Genomic DNA, 19,604 nt, shown 5'->3' on the forward strand with positions numbered 1-19,604 from the left:
TGGAACTGTTGAGGGACTAAACCAGCGATAAAGGATGACGTCGTCACGTCGCCAAAGTTTGCGTCAAGGTCGGTGTTCGAATGCGTTTAAATACCGTCAGATTCTCCGGGCTGTTTTTGATCAACTCTTGTTCGTGATTTACAATATTTAGACTGCTCAAACATGGCCCGAATTATCAATCACTTAAAAAAATCCCTAAAAACACAGTTTTCGATCTGTTGAAATATAAATTTGTTTGTAAAAAAAAAACAAAACAAAAAACACACACACACACACACACACAAACAATTGATTTCCCATTAAATATTCAATTCCTGATGGAAAAAATACACATCAATATATAATCTCACTTTAAATATTGTGCTTTAAATTCATTTCAAAATTGTGGATATTCTTTTTCTTATTCTACCCAAAACAAACAAAACAACAACAATATACAAAGAAAATGATAAATCAACATTAAATGTCTATTCTACATGTAAAAAGTAAGGGCACCATACCCCCTAATAGCTAGTTTTACCCCCTCTGGCTGAAATAACTTCAGACACTAGTTGAAGCCATTTAACAATCTCTTGAGGTTGGTCTGATTGGTTTCCCTCACTTTGAGCTGAGACGTGTAGTAGGTCCCTTGCATCTGGCCATTTCAAGTCACTCACATGAACTGTGCTCAGTGATGGATGCAAAGGGAAACCTCCATCCACCCTCCTGGGATCAGAAGCAAACGGAGAGGACTTCAAGACTCAGGAAACCAGCAGGCACAGAGCACAGAGGCCAGGCTGCCCACCACAGGGACACCCCACATCCACCCAGAGGACAGCAGAAGAGAATATTTCTGATATCATCTTATGAAATGCTGGTGCCAGTATAGTCCAAGATGATTTGTTGATCTCAGATGAAACAATCTGATCCTGGGACTATATGTCATTAGACGTTTGTTGAAGGGCTTCATGGAGTTCACTTATTGAAAGAGGATAATCCAACACAGATCTGTTCATGCAGTAATTTCGTGAGATTGATATTACCAAGACATTCTTCAATGTTATTGTCTAGTAGATGACTGTCTGACGACAAGTATAAATCTTTGTAGAAATTAATAAAAATGTTGTTGATTACAGGATAGACCCTGCGGAGATTTGTTGCCCAGTTCAAAGTTCTCTGAAAGAGGTCCTTGTACCAAAAACCCTTTTTTTAAATGTCTATTTCTGTTATGTTTTTCTGTTGTTTATAGCAAGCCATGGAGAAGAAGGGACAACTATTTGGATTTTCACAAAGAGATTTTCAAAAAAAGTTTCCCAAATCATAATTCGTATTTTTGGGGGGTGTGTTCAGTCTAGATTCTGATTAGGTGCAGGTTTGATCGGTGTAACTAGTTTAGATTTTGATCAAAGGGGGTCTGACTTTCTGAAAATGTGTGAACCAGCCCTTTAATCTGGCACGGTGAATCAGACACCAGCTTCAGCGTCGCTGAGAAAGGTGGTGTGGCGCTGTTTAAGGTTTCAAAGTTCAGTAGTGAACAGGACGCACAACAACAACATCTCCAAGTATTTGTTGGACACCATGGCGTTTTACAGCCGAGTTTCAGGCTCTGTTGGCATGATTACTCTGCAGAACCCTCCCGTCAATGCACTGAGGTGAGAAACACAGAGCTGCAGAGCACTGAAGTTTCAGTTCACATGTTGCATAATCCTGATTTGCTCAAAGATGTGAATATGCAAGATAGAGTTGTGTCTGGGTACAGGTTGTGGTTAATGGATCACATTTTCTGTCAGAAAAAACAAGGAAAAACAAGTCCAAATTTACGTTATTTTCTCAGTGTTCAGTAACTCTTTGCTTTAACTTATAAACTGCAATCAAGAGTCACACTTTTTTAATCTAAATTTTAACCCCATGACTTGCTGTCATGGGATTAAAAAACAACAACATTCTGACAAGCATTTAAATGCAATTTAAATGCTTGTCACCCCACAGCGTGGGGTGTGTACGTTTACAAGAACACACCCCATGCTGCCATTTTTTTTTAGAAACAAAAATTGGGAAAAAAAAAACTATATATTGCATACCCATAGGATCTAGGAGTGAAAGCAGCAGATAGGTGCTGCTAGTTAATTTGAAAGCAATACTTACAGTAGCTAATGCATAAGTTATACAGTATGTTAGAACTGTGCAAAGTACTTCCAGTGATAACATCTACTGTTTACTGTATGTTCATTTGACCTCCAAATGGCTCAGTGAGCTCAACAGAGAAAAAAATAACATTAAAATAACAAAGCTTGTGTATAAGTAAGAGGTCTAATTTTAACATAAACTATAGGTTTTTATCTCTGGTGCATTTCTGGTTAAAACAATTATGTTCTTTATTCATGAAGTTACTTTCAGTAGGTAGAGTAGCCATACATTTTACTCAAGTAAGAGTAGTGATACTTGAGTAATAATATGACTCAAGTAAAATAAAAAATTACAGTGCAGTAAAACTACTCCTAAAAGTACATTTTGTTCAAAAAGTTACTCAGGTAAATGTAACTGAATGAATGTAACTGTAATTAGTCATTACCCACCTCTGGTCACAGGCCACTAAAGTACCAAACTACATGTGCAATATTTTGGTAAAACAAAGTTATTGTTGATGTAAGTTGTTTCATTTTAGTGAAATTTAGTGCAGGTCCTGTTTACCAATAAACAAATAAATAAAATGAGCAAAAAGCATTTTTATCCAACGTTGAATACTCTGTTGTTCCTAACTTTTATTTTTAAGATATTAATGCAAGTAAAAAAAAAACTTCCAATAAAAAAAACAGCAAGTACAAAAAGGTCTGTATTAGCATCAGCCATCTTTTCTTGAATTGCAAGGGGGGGGGGGGGAAATCAGTCCAGGGTCCGTAAATGGTTCCTGGCCAACACTTTGGACACCCCTGTTCTACATTGTAGAATATTATATATATATTACATGTGGGGACATTGAGGACAATTGATGTTCTTCCCAGGAATGCGTGATCTAGCAAATCCATGCCAGTATCAGATTGTGCAGTGCTGCAAAAATTGTAAAAAAAAAAAAAAAAAAAAAAAAAAAAGCCAACAGATCCACCTCTGGCTGTACTGGCCTCAAACAACCTGGTGTGTGCATGAAGAAAACCTCAAACTAAACATTTGTGTGTATAGTATGGAAGTTCAAGTTATGCCACAATTTAAAAATGTTATTATTAAAATGATCAGTTAAATGTCCAATTAGTCAAAAATATTTTTTCAAAAAAGCACATATAATTTGTTGCCTTTAATTCAAAGTCTTTATCTGTCTTACTATAACATCATAGCTGTAAGTTATTCAAGTGTCAGGATAGGTTTGACAAATCGCAAGAAACAGTTTTAGTTATTTTGTATCGCATGGTCTAAAAAAAATAAATGCTGAAATTATTTTTAGATGAGTAACATGTTGAGTTAAATCTAAATGAAAAGAAAGACATTTAATTATGTGTGAAAGTGTTTATATGTAAGAAGTGAAGGATGCATTCATTTATTTAATTAATTATATATTTATGTTCTAAATCCATTGTGACAAAGCATATATATATATATATATATATATATATATATATATATATATAATATATAATTCATTTATTTATGACATGTGGCACTTTTTTCCTCAAGATAGTTTGTAAGTTAAGCCATTACATGGAGTTAAAAGTTTATGTCTTGAAATCACTTAGTGAACATCTTTAATATCCCTGGGATTTAATGAAAAGTTTTTACACATTGAATTAAATTAAATGAAAACAAATATTATTTAAAAATGTGCAAATGAAATAAAAACAAAAAAGTTATTTTAACAAATAGATAAGTCAACAATCAATCAAAAAACCTTGCTTCCTTCTCTCCAGTTTCATCAACGCCCTGTTGGAAGAAACTTAAAAGAAAACAGTTTCAAGAGCTTTTGTTGGCTCCGTTTATTTGAAATTTTTTATGTTACACTAAAAATTATTTTTACACATGTTACTTGTAATTCAAATGCAAAACAAATTGAGTAAATAATGCTGTGGTTTTGTTACCGTTATGTAATTAAAGAGTTCAAACTCCACTTCCAGATTTAACTCATGTTGTGCTCTGCCCATCAGATTGTTCCTTCAGACTTCACACTGACACCCTGAGTGCTTACGATGAAACACTGTTATTAATCATTTACTGATTTACTGATAGCTGTATGAGAGCAAAGCTTCAGCTGTTGGGAACACCCTGTTAACATTGTAACCACAGTACTTACTAAACCTCTTAAAAGCAGAGCTGTTCTGTTTTGACTCCATTCTGGCCTCCCGTTTTTAGTTTATGTTTAAAGAAATAAACACTTTATACAATGGATGTTTGTCTTTGCTGATTTCCCTTGATGTTATGGTTATTGAAAAAAAGTAAGCAAGATATATGGGTTCAGCAGTTTTTACAAAGCAAATGTGTTTTAAAGCTTAAAACAGCAGCAGAAACATTACAAAGGATTATATGGTTATTGAAAAAAGTAAGCAAGATATATGGGTTCAGCAGTTTTTACAAAGCAAATATGTTTTAAAGCTTAAAACAGCAGCAGAAACATTACAAAAAGGGATTATAGAAAGTATTAAGGGGACGGTTTGGCGGTTTCTAAAGGCAGGTGGTTGCACTGCTTCTTTCTCTTCTTTTAAGGCTGTCAGAGCAAATGGGACTTAAAGCACTTTTTTTTTTTTTTACTTTGATCTGTCAAAAAATGTGAAAACCATTTTTCCGTTTCCTTCCACGTCACGATTACACAAAACTTTCTGTTGGTCTGTCTCCCAAAATCCAGATAAACTGTAGTTTGTGTTTGGAACATGAAAACCTTTAGGCCAGCACTGTGTTGGTTAACCTTGACGGCAGAGAGACTCCAGTCTTTCTGGAATAGCTTAACGCGAACAAAGTTGCAAATCCACTCGCTTCTGTTTCTTTCTGCAGCGCTCCGGTGAGGCAAGGCATTGTTGACACGATTCACAGAGCCCTCAGTGAGCCAGAGGTGAAGTCTGTGGTAATATGTGGCCAGAATGGGACATTCTGCGGAGGTAGGGACGCTCTTCTCCTCCTTGTCCTTAATAATGCAATGCTGAATGTTTCAGGACTCCCCTTATGTCAGAAAGTAAACAAAAAAAGGGAAAAGTTCCACATTCCTTCTTTGAGTTTTCTATTCCAGTTGATGTTTGAATTTCTTTCTTTTTTTGGTTATGACATCCTGCACAGCTGATGTTCCACGGCCCCCATCCCTGCCTGTGTGTTTCTGACAGGCTTTTGTCACGCGTTTGTATAACAGGAGCAGACATCAAGGAGTTCGGGGCCAACATGAGCGGACCTCCTCTGGTGCCAATGATCCATCTGATCGAGGCGGCAGCCAAACCGGTGGTGGCAGCCATAGAAGGGATCGCTTTAGGCGGCGGCCTGGAGTTGGCGCTGGGTTGTCACTATCGTGTCGCGAACTCTAAGGTTAGTTTACGCTTCAGGTCCCCGTGTCGCTGTTCGTCAGCGTCTTCACTGTGACGATGTAAAGCTGCATCAGCGTCCAAGTGACAGGTTTGTATTACATGATACTGCTACCTTTGACTCAACTGGCTTCTCATCAGCCTTTCCTGAACTTCTAGACTTTTATAATACATTTAAAATAGAGTAAGCTTTTTTTTTAAAAAAAAAGGAAACATAATGTTATTTTGTTGTAGTGTGCCCAAAATGTATTGGACAGTTTTTGCTGCTCATGTAAATGTTGTAGTAATGCTTACACTGTATGTATCATGGAACTAAATCAGAATCAGAATCAAGTTTATACTTATCAATAAGTGCAAACCTACTTATTGATAAGTAGGTTTGCACTTACAAGGAATTTGACTTGGTGTTGATGGTGCAGACAACAAATAAAAATACAATAAAATAAAATGGATATATATATATACAGTCAGTAAACTGTGCGTTAATGTAACACAGAAGCGCTGAAAAGAAGCGTAAAATAGTTAACTTGGAAATTTCAAGGTAACCGAAACCACATAGAATTGCATGTTCTGCATGGTATTTTAGCTGTCAGTCAATATTTCAATTAAAAAACGGTTTGTGGCTGAATATTAGAGAGAAACCAGCATCACAGAGTCCAAAAAAATGGCCAAACGGGTCGGGTATAAAGTTATGGAGAAGGTTATATTGGGTTTAGGTTAAAACATTCTAAGTTTTGATTGTGTCATGGAGTGCTGTGCAGTCCGTGATATGAGTAAGGCACATCTGCAAACCTACGAAGACATGGCCGTCGGTCTAAAATGACAAATTTAGGCAAGGTTAGATGAGAACAAATGAAACCTTTACACACTGTGGGTCTATGTGGAAATGTAACCCAGCACCTTGAATGCAACATCCCCACTGTTGAAAATTGTGAGGATGGTGATGGCTGGATGATGCCGATGTAAGAGGGAAGATAGGTGGAGCTAAATACAGGACAACCCTGGAATAAAATCTGTTGGATGCTGAAAAGACTCGACAGGGAGGAGGTTCCCTGTCAATCCCCCATAACACATAGCCAGGATTAAAACGGAATGGTTTAGATTAAATCTTAGTATTGTTTGAATTAATAAATCAAAGTCTGGACCCAAATCGAATCGACAGCGTGTGAAAAGAAAATTGATGATCACAAATTCTTTTCGTCTAATCTGACTGAGTTTAAGCTAGTTTGCAAAAAAGAGTGAACAAGAATTTTAGTCTCTAGACGTACAAAGTTGATAGAGACTCCCCAAACGCGCTGCAGCTGTTATTGCAGCAAAAAGTGGTTCCACCTACAGTAGCATTGATAAGCAGGCTTGGTTAATAAGGGCTGCTTTGTTTTCATCAATTGCATAAAATCCCCTAAAAATATACTTGAGTTTCTGGCTGTAAAGTTACACCAAGCAAAAAAAAAAAAATTCAAGGGTATGGATAATTTGCCAAGGCTGTATATATCATCATTTTAAATTTTAAAATTTATTACAAAGCATGACCGCAGTTATTCAGACTTTGATTCTAATTAGGCTCTAAATATCCTCCTCTTTTATTTTGATTTTAAACTAAATAAAAAATGGGGAATCTCGTGGGGTGGGGCGGTCAAATGCCTCCTTTACACTTAAAAAGACAAACTAAAAAAGGTTGAATGTGGGGTAAATCTACAAGGAATTCAGACCAAAACGTTACAGTTCGACTTTATACAGAGCGCAACGATTTCAGTGTGAAAAGGAAGAACTGAAGAGCATATGTCCCCTTTAAAGTACTCATACAAATTCATTTTAAATATTGTTATAAGTCACCATTAAATGTAACAAACAAGGGCCACAAAATACGTAAAAAACATGTTGCAGGTTTCTTGAAAGAGGTAGCAGCAGAAAACGAAAAGATTACAAGACGATCCACATTTTTGCATCGAAGCATATAATTCTAACCTTTTTATAATCTTTTTTTCTTACCTCCAAACAAAGTGTATGTAAGAGTGTCCTTTTTATCAATGCATTAGACTAAAAAAAGTCGGTTTTCACTTTGACGCAGGTAATGGAAATCTGGCCTTTTCAGGGTTTCACCTTCTGATCACCAGTCACTGTCTGAAACAGCAGCTATACTATTCTCAGATACAGTGGGATGCTTGGGGTTTTCTTTATTGTACACATGCCTTCATAGTAGGATTGCGCTCAACAAACAAAGCGTACTTTATTCAATGAACAATTTGATTTAGGCCAGACTTGGACTTCCAGAGGTGACTTTGGGTCTGCTGCCGGGCGCAGGAGGAACTCAGCGTCTGCCGAGGCTCATCGGCGTCCCAGCTGCCTTGGAGCTCATCACCACAGGTAGAAAAAACTGATTAATAAAACCTCATCGTATAGATTCTCCCGTAACTAGGAAAATGTAGAGTGCAGCAAAGCAATTAATTGTTGCTCCAGCCTGTAGGGGGCAGTATCCTGCTAAAATCAAAGCTCAACCTCATAACACTGAACCCAGAGAATATGTGGGGAAATTGAAACTTTTAGCTTGGACCTTCTTTCTCATGTCTGATGTTCTGAAAAAACAACAAAGCACTTTTCTTTCTTTTAAACAAGACTCTGCTGAATTGGGCATGGTGGTTATGAGGATGGAAAAACCTCAACCCTGTTCAATTGTTTAATTTAATCACCAGGATATGGAGTCTGGCGCTGAGAGTACAGACAATAATGAAATTTGATTTAGTATTTTCCAGGCCTGGATTAGTATGAAACAAAGAACAAACAAGTCTGGAAACATGTGTTTTTCCACATTTTAATATCTCATCTAAAACTTCCAGAAGGACTTGGCTGCGTTGGAGGAAAATGAGGCTGAATACAAATGCATGAAGCACTTTTATTATTTCTATTTGTGAAAAAAATGTATGATTGTTTTCTTTCCACTCCACAGTTATGCACTACGTTGTGCTGGTTACATGAAATAATTTAAAAATAAATCCAGTGAAGCTTGACAGGCGACAAATTGTGAAATGTTAAAGGTGTGTAATTACTTTCCCAAGGCACTGTGAAGGATTTAACATCCAGTAAGCCAGACTGGAAGCCCCCAGGCTAGCTTTTATATATCAATATGTCAGGGCAGAAAATGTCAGGGCAGCTGCCATTGAATGAAGGATCAGGTGATGCAAATTATGCTGCCCAACAGGCTTCAGCAGGGTTGCTTTTTCCAGCAGTAAGAGTTATGTTGTGTGATTGTGTCTGCCTGTCATTAGAGCATCAGACTGCATTTTATGGGCTCCGATATTCAGTCGGGCCACTAAAACGCCTCTTACTGCGATGTCCAGCAGGTGTCAGCATAAGGTAGGCTTTACTGCTTCCTCTGTGGGTTCTGCTCTTTTCCACTTAGGATGAAATTATCTCAATAAAATCACACACCCCTCAGGCTTCAACTTTTTATTTCAAATATTTGAGCGCATAATCCTTTTTGTGGCTTAATTTTGAAGGTTATTTTGTAAAAGGAACACTTTTGGTTCATAAAGTGGTGCGGATAACTGTTAGTATTCATCCTGCATAGTTAAACTGAAAATAAACATAGCTGTTTGATGGAATGAAAGAAAGCTGCTATAACCTGGTTGCAACGTTTTGACAAATGCCCCCCGTACACTGCAAAAATAGAACTAGAAATAAGTGAAATGTTCTTAAAATTTGTGTATTTCTCCTTGATTTGAGCAGGTAAATAAGATGATTTGCCAATGGAATAAGATTTTTGCACTTAAAATAGGAACGACTCGTCTCCATCATCTTATTTCAAGTGCAGGATGTCTAATTATCTTATTTTAGGGGTCAAAATACTCATTTCATTGGCAGATACTCTTATCTACCTGCTCAAATCAAGGACAAATACACTAACTTTAAGAACATTTTACTTATTTTTAGATCAGTTTTTTTCAGTGTACACCTTTTGATCCTTTTTCAAAATGTTCTTCTCGGGCACACGTCTAACATTGAATTTAGTTAATCGGAATAATCTAAAATAAAGTTTAAATCTCCAAGTAGGATTTTCATGACATTTGTTCATTTGTGTCCTTAAGTTATAGCTAAAATCTGCATCTCCCATAGCCTTGGGCTCTGATTAGACCAAACTTGAACTTTTTGGGGCATAATTTAATATGGTTTGTTTGGCACAAAAACGGTGCTGCTCATCAAAAAAGAACACCATACCCATGGTGAAACACGGTGGTGGCAGCATCATGCTCTGGGGTTACCTGTCTCTATATGGAACTGGACGTATTTGTCAAGGTGGTTGAAGTTTTGACCGAAAACCTTCTAGTGTCTGCTGGAAAATTGCAGATAAAGAGTGGTTGTATTTCTTAGCATCACCGAGTCAAAGCTGGCAAAATCTCATAAAGTCTTAAATAGTTTTAAAACGGTCTAGTCAAAGTCCAGAACTAAATGTCAGAAAATATGTTGGGGATCTGACGAGAGCTTTGGACAAGAGATGTCTTCAAAATCGGGTGGATGTGGAAAGCCGCATGGGCGAATACTGCCAAGATGTGGGATGCTTACAGACTCCTACCAGAAAAGACTAAATGCTGAAATTTAATCAAAAGTCGTTTCTACAAAGAATAAGTTTAAGGATGTGGACACATTTGTTTAGGAAATATGTCTCCTTCAAATCTGGAAAATTGGTGAAATAATTTATCGTAGTGTATATATTTTATGATGTGGTTGAAATCAAACCCCCAGTCATCGTAGCAGATGGCCTTTCACACTGAGCGTGGTTCCGCTGGAGGTTCCTTCCTGTTAAAGGGCAGTTTTCCTCCCTACTGTCGCTACATGCATGCTCGGTATGAGGGATCGCTGCAAAGTCAACAGCACAATGCAGGCGACCGTTCACTGTCGCTGCAGGCTCATCCAGTCGGGACGATTTGACAGAACCGACTTTGCCTCGAAATGGCATGTGTTGTGAATTGTTGCGCAGCATCCCGCTAACAAGGCCTCTTTGCATTTTATTATTTGTCACTCAGTAACTCCAATATGTCATGTTATACATAATGTATAGAGGACGTCTGTGTGTCCCGCAGGCCGTCATGTGACCGCCGCTGAGGCCCTGCAGCTCGGAATAATTGATGAGGTGACGGATCACAACGCCGTGGACGCAGCCGTGAAGCTCGCTCAGAGTGTTGCAGGTAAGGAGTGTGTCCTAAAGTATTTAATGGAGCGATGGAAACTCTCTTCCCTGAATTAAACATTAACTTTGTGGAAGGAGGAGAAACTTCTACTTGAAGCGGTTATTTTAGGCGAGGCTGACATCAAGAAGCGTCGACGTGAAGCCTTCGGAAGGCAAGGCGAGCAGAAGACACGGCAGCCAGATCCTCCTCCAACACGGTCCATAAATGTTTCATGGCTCTGTCAGATGGGATCTGATGTCTTCACCGCTTTTGCTGTATTATTCAGGAGGGCGAAAAGGGACAAACTTTCCTAGAATATTAATATCGGGGCCCTCTCTAGTAAATTAGGAGGGGGGGGGGGGGTGAGGATTCCCGCACGCACGTGAATCTGACTCGTTTAAACGCTGAGTGGATTCCTGAAGTGTGCCGCGTCCCGAGAGCGTTGGAGGAGTGATCTCCCTGTCTGAGTGAAGAATGGCTCATTCACTTCGTCTGAATGGTGACGAAAGTGAAAAGGAACAAAGTAGAAAATGAAAAAGCTTTATGAATGCTGAAGAAAGCCATGTTGTTTTAAGCCCTTTTTTTTGGAGGCTTGGCTAACGGTTTTTGCCTGCGTCCAATCTTTCTGTTGAGTAGAAAATAAATAAATGACCTGTGGTTTTATGTTTTCATGTACATGCAGGAATAAGAAGAACGTCTCCTGCTTCTGTTTGAGCTTGTATTCTTTTGCACGCAGTGAATTGAACGCACGCCGCCCACTCTGCTGTGTGGTCGTGCGAGTTGGAGTACACACAGGGGGAAGGTGTATTTTGCCTCGGCGGGGTCATGCTTTCTGGAGGAGCTTTTGTTTTGCTGTGTGAAACAAACACGAGTTGATGTTTTTTTTTTTTACGACTGCACTGTAGGCTTCACGTCACTTTTGTGTCAGGTATGTCATCTGCAGCTCTCCGTTTGTGGGTCTCAGAACTCTGACATCCTTTTTTTTTCTTTGGTGAGGCATTCATACTAGCTGGCAGGAAGTCTGTTTGTGTATCAGTATTGGGCCTACAGCAAAATAAATTAAAAATAATAATCGTAATATTATAAAAGATAATGTCAGAAAGGGTTGTCTTTTCCTCTCTACGTTCGCTACGCTGCCGTGATCACTTGCTGCGAGAACGGGCTCGCTGTCAATTTGGAAAACTCTTCACCAGGCCTGGATAAATATGAAAAAAATATAATTATATCCATCCATCCATTTGACTCTCTCTCTCTCTCCCCTTCCTTTCTCCAGTTTTTGCAGGGTCCATAATTAAAGCCTGACCGCTGTAGAAAAAAATCTTCTATAAATTGTTGATGAACATCTGGATTTATACTTTAACAGTGTGCTGAAAAGGCCTGAGAACTATGGAGATTAGAGTCTGGGGAAAAAGTGGCGTCTGGACAGGAAGAAAGGGATTTGTGTTCGTAAAGCTGAGCGTGTGTATCAGTCGACCGCCTGTAATGCAATAAGGGATGTGAAGTATAAGGAGAGTAACCTTCTTTTTTTGTTGTTGTAATTTTAGAGAAAAAAAGCGTTGAATGCACGTTAAGCTCCAATGTCTCAAAATACACTGAAAACTAAAAACTAAAATCAGTTTATGGATTTAATGTAATGCAGGCGTGGCCAGGAACAGATCTGAGTCTCTCACTGGTGATAAGATTAACATTTTTTTTTTTTTTTTAACCCAGCGGTTGCAACATCTGCCCGCTACATCTGTCGGGGGGGCAGCCAGGATTCCCATCCGCTGCAAATCCACAGCTCAACCATTTACAGATTAAACTGCTGCAATAATGCCCCCTAAATCACACTGAAGCTGCGCCGCGCTGCCACATAACACCTCGCCGGCGTATAATTGTTTACTGAGAATGCATTTTTCATTACGGGTGACCTCCGTCGTCATTTCTCCAGTTGTGTTACTCTTTCTTAGAGGTGTTGGGTTTTCGTACATGGGGAAAGTGGACGTGATGAAGCAGATATAGTCTCTGCTGCCTTAAGCTTCACCGGAGTGACCCAGTTTCTGACCCAGACCCTCATGTGAGAGTAATTCAGTGGAGCTGTGAAGGTTTCTGACTGCTGTCTCTTGTAATCACATCAGAGGAGTCAGGATTGGGAATTAAGATGCTTTTAACAAGGTTTTGGCAGAGTAACCATCTTTTTTTCTCTCTCATTGTTCCCAGCCTTTAAAATCACAGCATGCAGGAAAGCTTGTGTTCAAAAGTTGTCGGATTAAAGATTACATCTTGTCTTGTAAAACGTCTCTTTTACCACACCTTGCTAAGGCATAGACCCAGGGGGGGCTGAACATCAGTGAATGTCACACTTAAAAAAAAAAAAAAATCTTTTGCAAGAAACTGAAAACACTGCAAAAACAAGTAAAATGTTCTTAAAATGTGTGTTTTTGTCCTAGATTTGAGCAGGTACATAATATTATCTGCCAATAGAATGAGGATTTTGACCCCTAAAATAAGATAATTAGACATCCTGCACTTGAAATAAGATGATGGAGATGAGTTGTGCCTATTGTAAGTGCCAAAATCTTATTCCATTGGCAGATGATCTTATTTACCTGCTCAAATCAAGGACAAATACACTCATTTTAAGAAAATATTACTTATTTTTAGTTCCGTTTTTGCAGTGAACCGGGAATTGTTAATATTTCAATTCGACATTTTGTATTATGTTAAGCTGGTCCTTCACGAAATCCTGATTTTAAACAGGTTCGCTGTTGTAACCTGACAAAATGTCAAGTTGAAGGTGTATGAGTATTTTAGAAGCCACTGTAGGGTAAAGGTTTGTCTGAACTTGGTTGGAAGTGAACCTTTTGCTTTTTTTTGTTTTGTGCTGAGCTGCAGCGTTCAGGCAGAGTCCCTGTGATTATCTGGAAATTGCCTGTCAGATCAGCCTGCTCTCAGAGTGGATGAGTGTGCCTGAAACTGAATTATATCCACACTTCCTGAGTGCTGGTTGAAATTTTCGGCAGAGTGGGGAAGGAGAAGCGCTACTTATAAAAAAAAAAAAAAAAAAGGGACGCTCTTCTTCGGTTAAAATTAAAACCACGCATATGAACATGGCCAGAAACTAAACTTAAGAGCGTGTTGTCCTTTCGCTCTGCTTCCCACTAACTGTCATTTCTTTCTAGAGAGACCATCACTGTTTCTTTCCCCAGGCAAACCTTTGGACGCGCGTCGCATCAGCACCTATCCATGTCCGCGCCCCCCCGACTCGGACGTGGTCTTTGAGAAAGTGATGCAAGAGGTGCGGCGTCACGCCCGCGGAGCCATAGCACCGGGTACCTGCGTCCAGGCAGTTCGCGCCGCTGTCGCTCTGCCCTACGCTAAGGGTATGGAGAGGGAGAAGGAGCTGTTCGCCACGCTCTTCACATCCGGCCAGGCCCGCGCCCTGCAGTACTACTTCTTCGCCCAGAGGGCCATCGGCAGGTGGAGCACGCCCAGCGGAGCCCGCTGGGACACCAGCAAGCCCAGGCCTGTGCGTAAAGCAGCTGTCATCGGTGAGAGCTTTAGGGTTTTAATTTGTACTCCGCTTTCAATTAGCACAGGCACACCGACTCACCAAGCTATCTGTGTGGCATCTCCAAAGTCCTGTTGCCTATGGAAACTAAGCCCTCATTAACAGTTCATCCGAGTTTGGTAAATGGACTCGCTCTTCCCTGCAGGGAGGATGGGATGCACCACAGTGTGGATACGGGTGGCTCAGCAGCTTGTGCATTAAATTTGCAAGCTCTGGGAAACCATTTAATATGTGTAAGATAATATCCGAGAATGCTTTTTTTTTTTCTCTCACTACAATTTGCTGTCGTGATAATTTGGTGAGAGAGAACAGTCAGGAAAAAATGTGAAATTTGATGTCAGTATGTAACACGTCTGGATAACGATGGCGTGTGTGTGTGTGTGTGTGTGTGTGTGTAAAAGCACAGCTTAGAAGATTATAACTATTATAAAAGTTCAATATCTACTGTCACTCATTTCAGAACGGGAAACTCATCCGTTGTATAGATTCATTACACATGGGGTGAAATATTTCAAGCCTTTATTTCTTGAAATGTTGATGATTATGGTTCACTGGTGACGAAAGCCCAAAATAAGGTCTCTCAGAAAATTTGAATCTTACATAAGATTAATCAAAAGAAGATATTTTAATTAGCAGGAATTCTGAGAAGCATGTTATTTCTTTGCACTCAATACTTGGTTGAGTTACTGCATCAATGCGTCGTGCCATGGAGGCGATCAGCCTGTGGCGCTGCGTAGGTGTAATGGAAGCCCGGGTTGCTTTAACAGCTGCCCTCAGGTTTTCTGCATCATTGGGCCCGATGTCTCTCATCTTCCTCTTGACAACAGCACAAGGTTCGGGTCAGGCCAGTGTGATGGCCAATCACATGCAGTAGCTCCCTGGTCATTGAACCAGTTTTGGGTACTTTTTGGCATTGTGGTCAGGTGCCAAGTCCTGCTGAAAAGTTGAAGCAGCATCTCCATAAAGCTTGTCAACGGAAGCATAAAGCGTTCCAGGATATCCTGGTAGATGGCTGCGTTGACTGTGGGATTCAGAGAATCCAGTGGACCAACACCAGTGGATGACCTTGAATCATCACTGACTGTGGAAACGTCACACTGGACTTCAGTCAATATGGATTCAGTGCCTTTCCACGCTCTGGGGCCTTGATTTCCAGGTGAAATGCAAATTTTACTTTGATTAAAAAAACGGAATTTGACCACCAAGAAACAGTCAATTTTTTCCCTCATTAGCTCAGGTAAGACACTTGTACCTCATGTGTAGGATTTGTCTGTGCGGAGTGGCTCATGCTGCGCTGACTCCAGCCTCAGTTTAATACTTCTGAAGCTCCCCTTGCTTCTTGAATTCATTTTCCTTTGATAATCCTCTCAAGGTTGTTGTTGTTATCACTGTAGCTGGAGCAACTTTTACTAAACTGCAAAAACGGAACTAAAAATAAGTCACATTTTCTTGAACTTACTGTATTTGTCCTTGATTTGAGCAGGTAAATAATATGATCTGCCAATGGAATGAGTATTTTGATCCCTAAAATAAGATAATTAGATTTCCTGCACTTGAAATAAGATGACGGAGATGAGTTGTTCCTATTTTTAGTGCAAAAATCTTATTCCGTTGGCAAATCATCTTATTTGCATAATCAAATCAAGGACAAATACACTTATTTTAAGAAAATGTGACTTATTTTTAGTTTTGTTTTTGCAGTGTACTACACTTTTTCCTTCCACTCAACTTTCTATGAATAGACTTTATTTCACAAAATGATGTTTTTCCAAGGCACTGCATTTGAGTTTGGCTTTTATTATACAAAAAGCCATAATCTTCAAAACTATAATAAATAAAGGCTTGAAATACTCCACTCTGTCGCTCTATGTAAAATATCTATGAGAGTTTCACTTTCTGAAAGGAGACACAAAACTATTAAACTTATTCACAATATTCTATTTTATGTTAGCTGTACTGAGGCTGTATTTTCAGATCCACTCATCCAAACTAAGCCCTCGTTTACAGTTTAGTGAGCTGCTCCCTGCATGGAGGATTGGATTCCTGACAATTTGGATGTGTTATTCTCGGCAGCCAGCTTTGGATGAAATCTTCACGCTGCTTGGAATCGAACTGTTTAAAGTCTAATTAAATTGATCCGTGCATAAACTAATTAATGTGCTTAAATGTATGATTTCTGTCCTCTAAGGGCTCGGCACGATGGGACGCGGTATAACCGTGTCCCTGGCCCAGGCGGGGTTGTCCGTGGTTGCGGTGGAGACCCAGGAGAAGCAGCTGCTGGCGGCAAAGCAGGCTGTCACTGGCATGCTGGAGAGGGGGGCCAAGAGAAGAGGGGCGCCCCTGGTCCTTGATCAAATCAAATACGGCCGCAGCGTCCAGGCTGCGGCAGATGTTGACCTAGTCATCGAAGCCGTGTTTGAGGACATGGCTCTGAAGAGAAGCATCTTCCAGCAGCTGTCGCGTCTATGCAAACCGGGGACGCTCCTGTGCACAAACACCTCCGGGCTGGACATAGACGAGCTGGCTTCTCAAACCCAGAGCCCGGAGCTGGTGGTTGGGATGCACTTCTTCGCTCCAGCTCACGTCATGAAACTTCTCGAGGTGGTGCACGGGCCGCGCTCATCCCCCGAAGCGCTGGCCACGGCCATGCAGCTGGGAAAGAAGATGGGAAAGGTGAGCGTTGCCGTTGGAAACTGCCGATGCTTTGTAGGCAACCGGATGCTGAGGCCTTACGTGATGCAAGCATACTTCCTCCTGGAAGAAGGAGCCACACCTGAGCAGGTGGATCAGGTGCTGGAAGAGTTCGGGTTTCCTATGGGTGTATTCAAGATGTCCGACCTGTCCGGGCTGGATGTCGCTTGGAGAATGAGGAAGGCAGAGGGTTTAGTTTTGCCCGCCTCTGCAGGAGAGTCCGCCAGAATCCGAGAAGGCAGCAGATACAGCCCTCTGGGAGACCTGATCTGTGAGCAGGGGAGGTTTGGTCAGAAAACAGGCAGAGGGTGGTATCAGTATGATAAACCCGGCGGTCGTGTGGCTAAACCCGACCCTTGGCTGCACGGATTTCTGGAGGAGTACCGAACCCGGCATGGGTTGGCGGCCCGCCGCATAGATCACCAGGAGGTGCTGGAGCGCTGCCTCTATGCGCTGATTAATGAGGGTTTCCAGATCCTCCAGGATGGAATAGCTGCAGGACCAGAAGACATTGACGTGATCTATGTGCTGGGATACGGCTGGCCCCGCCACCGTGGGGGTCCCATGTTCTTCGCTGGCCAGGTGGGTCTGGACAAGGTTTTGGAGAGGCTGGAGCACTACCACCAGGTGCACCCTGATGTTCCAGCTCTGAAGCCCTGCAGCCTGCTCAGGAGGCTGGCTGCCAGCGGCAGCCCGCCAATCTCCAGATGGAGGGAAATCCTCCAGAAACCCCGCAGCCAGCTCTAAACTTCAGCTCACCTTCAGTGTGTGAGCAGGTTTTGCTAATCATTAATGCTAACTGACCAAATGATTGTAAATGTACTTTGTACTCACATGTAGTCATAACGATAACTGTAATAATTACATAAATAACTGTATTTGTCGTTGCAAGGGTAACAATTGTTAAAGTAGGGCTTAATCTGCTCAAGAACCTACAGCGCTGAAGCATTTGCCAATTTACAAATTTGTTTTTGCCATTTTTGCTGCACTGAATTGATTCAGATATGACTCAGACTTAAATAACAGAAACCTAACCTGGATCAAAGCAAAATGCTGTTTTCAACTGATTACTTATGAAGGGGAATAGCTCTCCTCAAAATCAACCTGACCTTATTGGGAAAAAGTGATTTCCCGCTGAATGGTTCTTTGTTCTTAAATGGCTTGTTTAAGACCACACCGCGGCCTCTTAGTTAGAATAAAGTCCAGACTTTGACTAGACCACTGCAAAACCTTTGTTCTGTCTTTTTTTTTTTTTACAGAGGTGAACTTACTGGTGTGCTTTTTGTCACTTTCCTGCACCATATAACGCAACCATGCTTGAATTTATTGCCATGGATTGAGTGGGCATTTCCTTTGAGAATGTTCTGGTAGAGAGAAGTCATGGTTTTATTAAATTACACCAAGAAGTCCAGATCCCAAACAGGCAAAGTATTCCCTGGCCACCACAATGCATTGCAATAATCAAGCTCCATCATATATCAGAGCTCTGATTACCCCGTATGTTCCTAACAGAGCACTTCGCTCTCAGACTGCAGGTCTGCTGGTGGTTCCTAGAGTCTCTAAAAGTAGAATGGGAGGCAGATCCTTTAGCTATCAGGCTCCTCTCCTGTGGAACCAACTCCCAGTTTTGGTCCGTGAGGCAGACACCCTATCTATTTTTAAGACTAATGTTAAAACTTTCCTTTTTGACAAAGCTTATAGTTAGAGTGGCTCATACCCTGAGCTATCTCTATAGTTGTGCTGTGATAGGCCTAGGCTGCTGGAGGACATCAGGGTCTAATTTTCTCACTCTACTGATTTCTACTGTTCTTCAGTCTACTGTTCTCCAGTTTTGCATTGTATTACATTGAAATGACTGTCGTCATTTCAGCTTTTAACTTTTGCTCTCTCTCTTTTCTTCATAGTAGGTACACCTGGTCTGGCGTTCTGTTAACTGTGACATCATCCAGAGAAGACGGCTCACCCGCTATTACCATCTAATGTAGAACAGATTACTGGATCAATGTGTGCTTCTGTGCTTTTTTGTTTCTCTTGTTGTGTCTCTGTTCTGTCTTCTGTAACCCCCAGTCGGTCGAGGCAGATGACCGTTCATACTGAGCCCGGTTCTGCCGGAGGTTTTTCCTTCCCGTTAATGGGTGGTTTTTCTTCCCACTGTCGCTTCATGCTTGCTCAGTATGAGGGATTGCAGCAAAGCCATGTACAATGCAGATGACTCTTCCCCAGGAGTGAATGCTGCTTGTCGGGACTTTGATGCAATCAACTGGTTTCCTTATATAGGACATTTTTGACCAATCTGTATAATCTGACCCAATCTGTATAATATGATTGAACTTGACTTTGTAAAGTGCCTTGAGATGACATGTTTCATGATTTGGCGCTATATAAATAAAATTGAATTGAATTGAATTGAATTGCTGCAGAAGTTATTCTGGGATCTTCTTTGATCTCATGGATGAGTAGTTGACGTCTTCTGGGTGTTATTTTGGTTCCCTGGCCTCTCACCAAGAGGTGTCACTGTGACTGATGTCACTGACTCTGTTTCTCATCTTTTCTTAATTCTTTTGTTTTAAATCAAACCATGATTAAAATGTAAACTTTACTTTGACTAAATCAATAAATCTAGCGGGACAGCTCAAATAAGCAGAACAACTACTCTGTAGATGTGTCACTACACCTATATTTTGTGTGAATAAATGTCTGTATGATGTGCACAGTGGGACCAGATGTGCTAAAATG

The 19,604-nt window shown here is 40.6% G+C and overlaps 1 protein-coding gene across 1 annotated transcript; it reads left to right on the top strand.

Annotated features, from left to right (window-relative positions):
* The first annotated feature begins 1,460 nt into the window (after nucleotides 1-1,460).
* ehhadh (enoyl-CoA, hydratase/3-hydroxyacyl CoA dehydrogenase) lies at nucleotides 1,461-18,098 on the top strand. The gene is made up of 7 exons (XM_036139454.1): nucleotides 1,461-1,631; nucleotides 4,951-5,054; nucleotides 5,300-5,469; nucleotides 7,718-7,829; nucleotides 10,541-10,645; nucleotides 13,816-14,157; nucleotides 16,366-18,098. The coding sequence occupies exons 1-7, from the start codon at nucleotides 1,558-1,560 to the stop codon at nucleotides 17,613-17,615; spliced, it is 2,157 nt and encodes a 718-aa protein (XP_035995347.1). The 5' UTR covers nucleotides 1,461-1,557; the 3' UTR covers nucleotides 17,616-18,098.
* The last annotated feature ends 1,506 nt before the right edge of the window (nucleotides 18,099-19,604 follow it).

The sequence above is a fragment of the Fundulus heteroclitus genome, chromosome 7 (assembly GCF_011125445.2).
Source record: "Fundulus heteroclitus isolate FHET01 chromosome 7, MU-UCD_Fhet_4.1, whole genome shotgun sequence".
In the NCBI taxonomy this organism is placed as follows: domain Eukaryota; kingdom Metazoa; phylum Chordata; class Actinopteri; order Cyprinodontiformes; family Fundulidae; genus Fundulus; species Fundulus heteroclitus.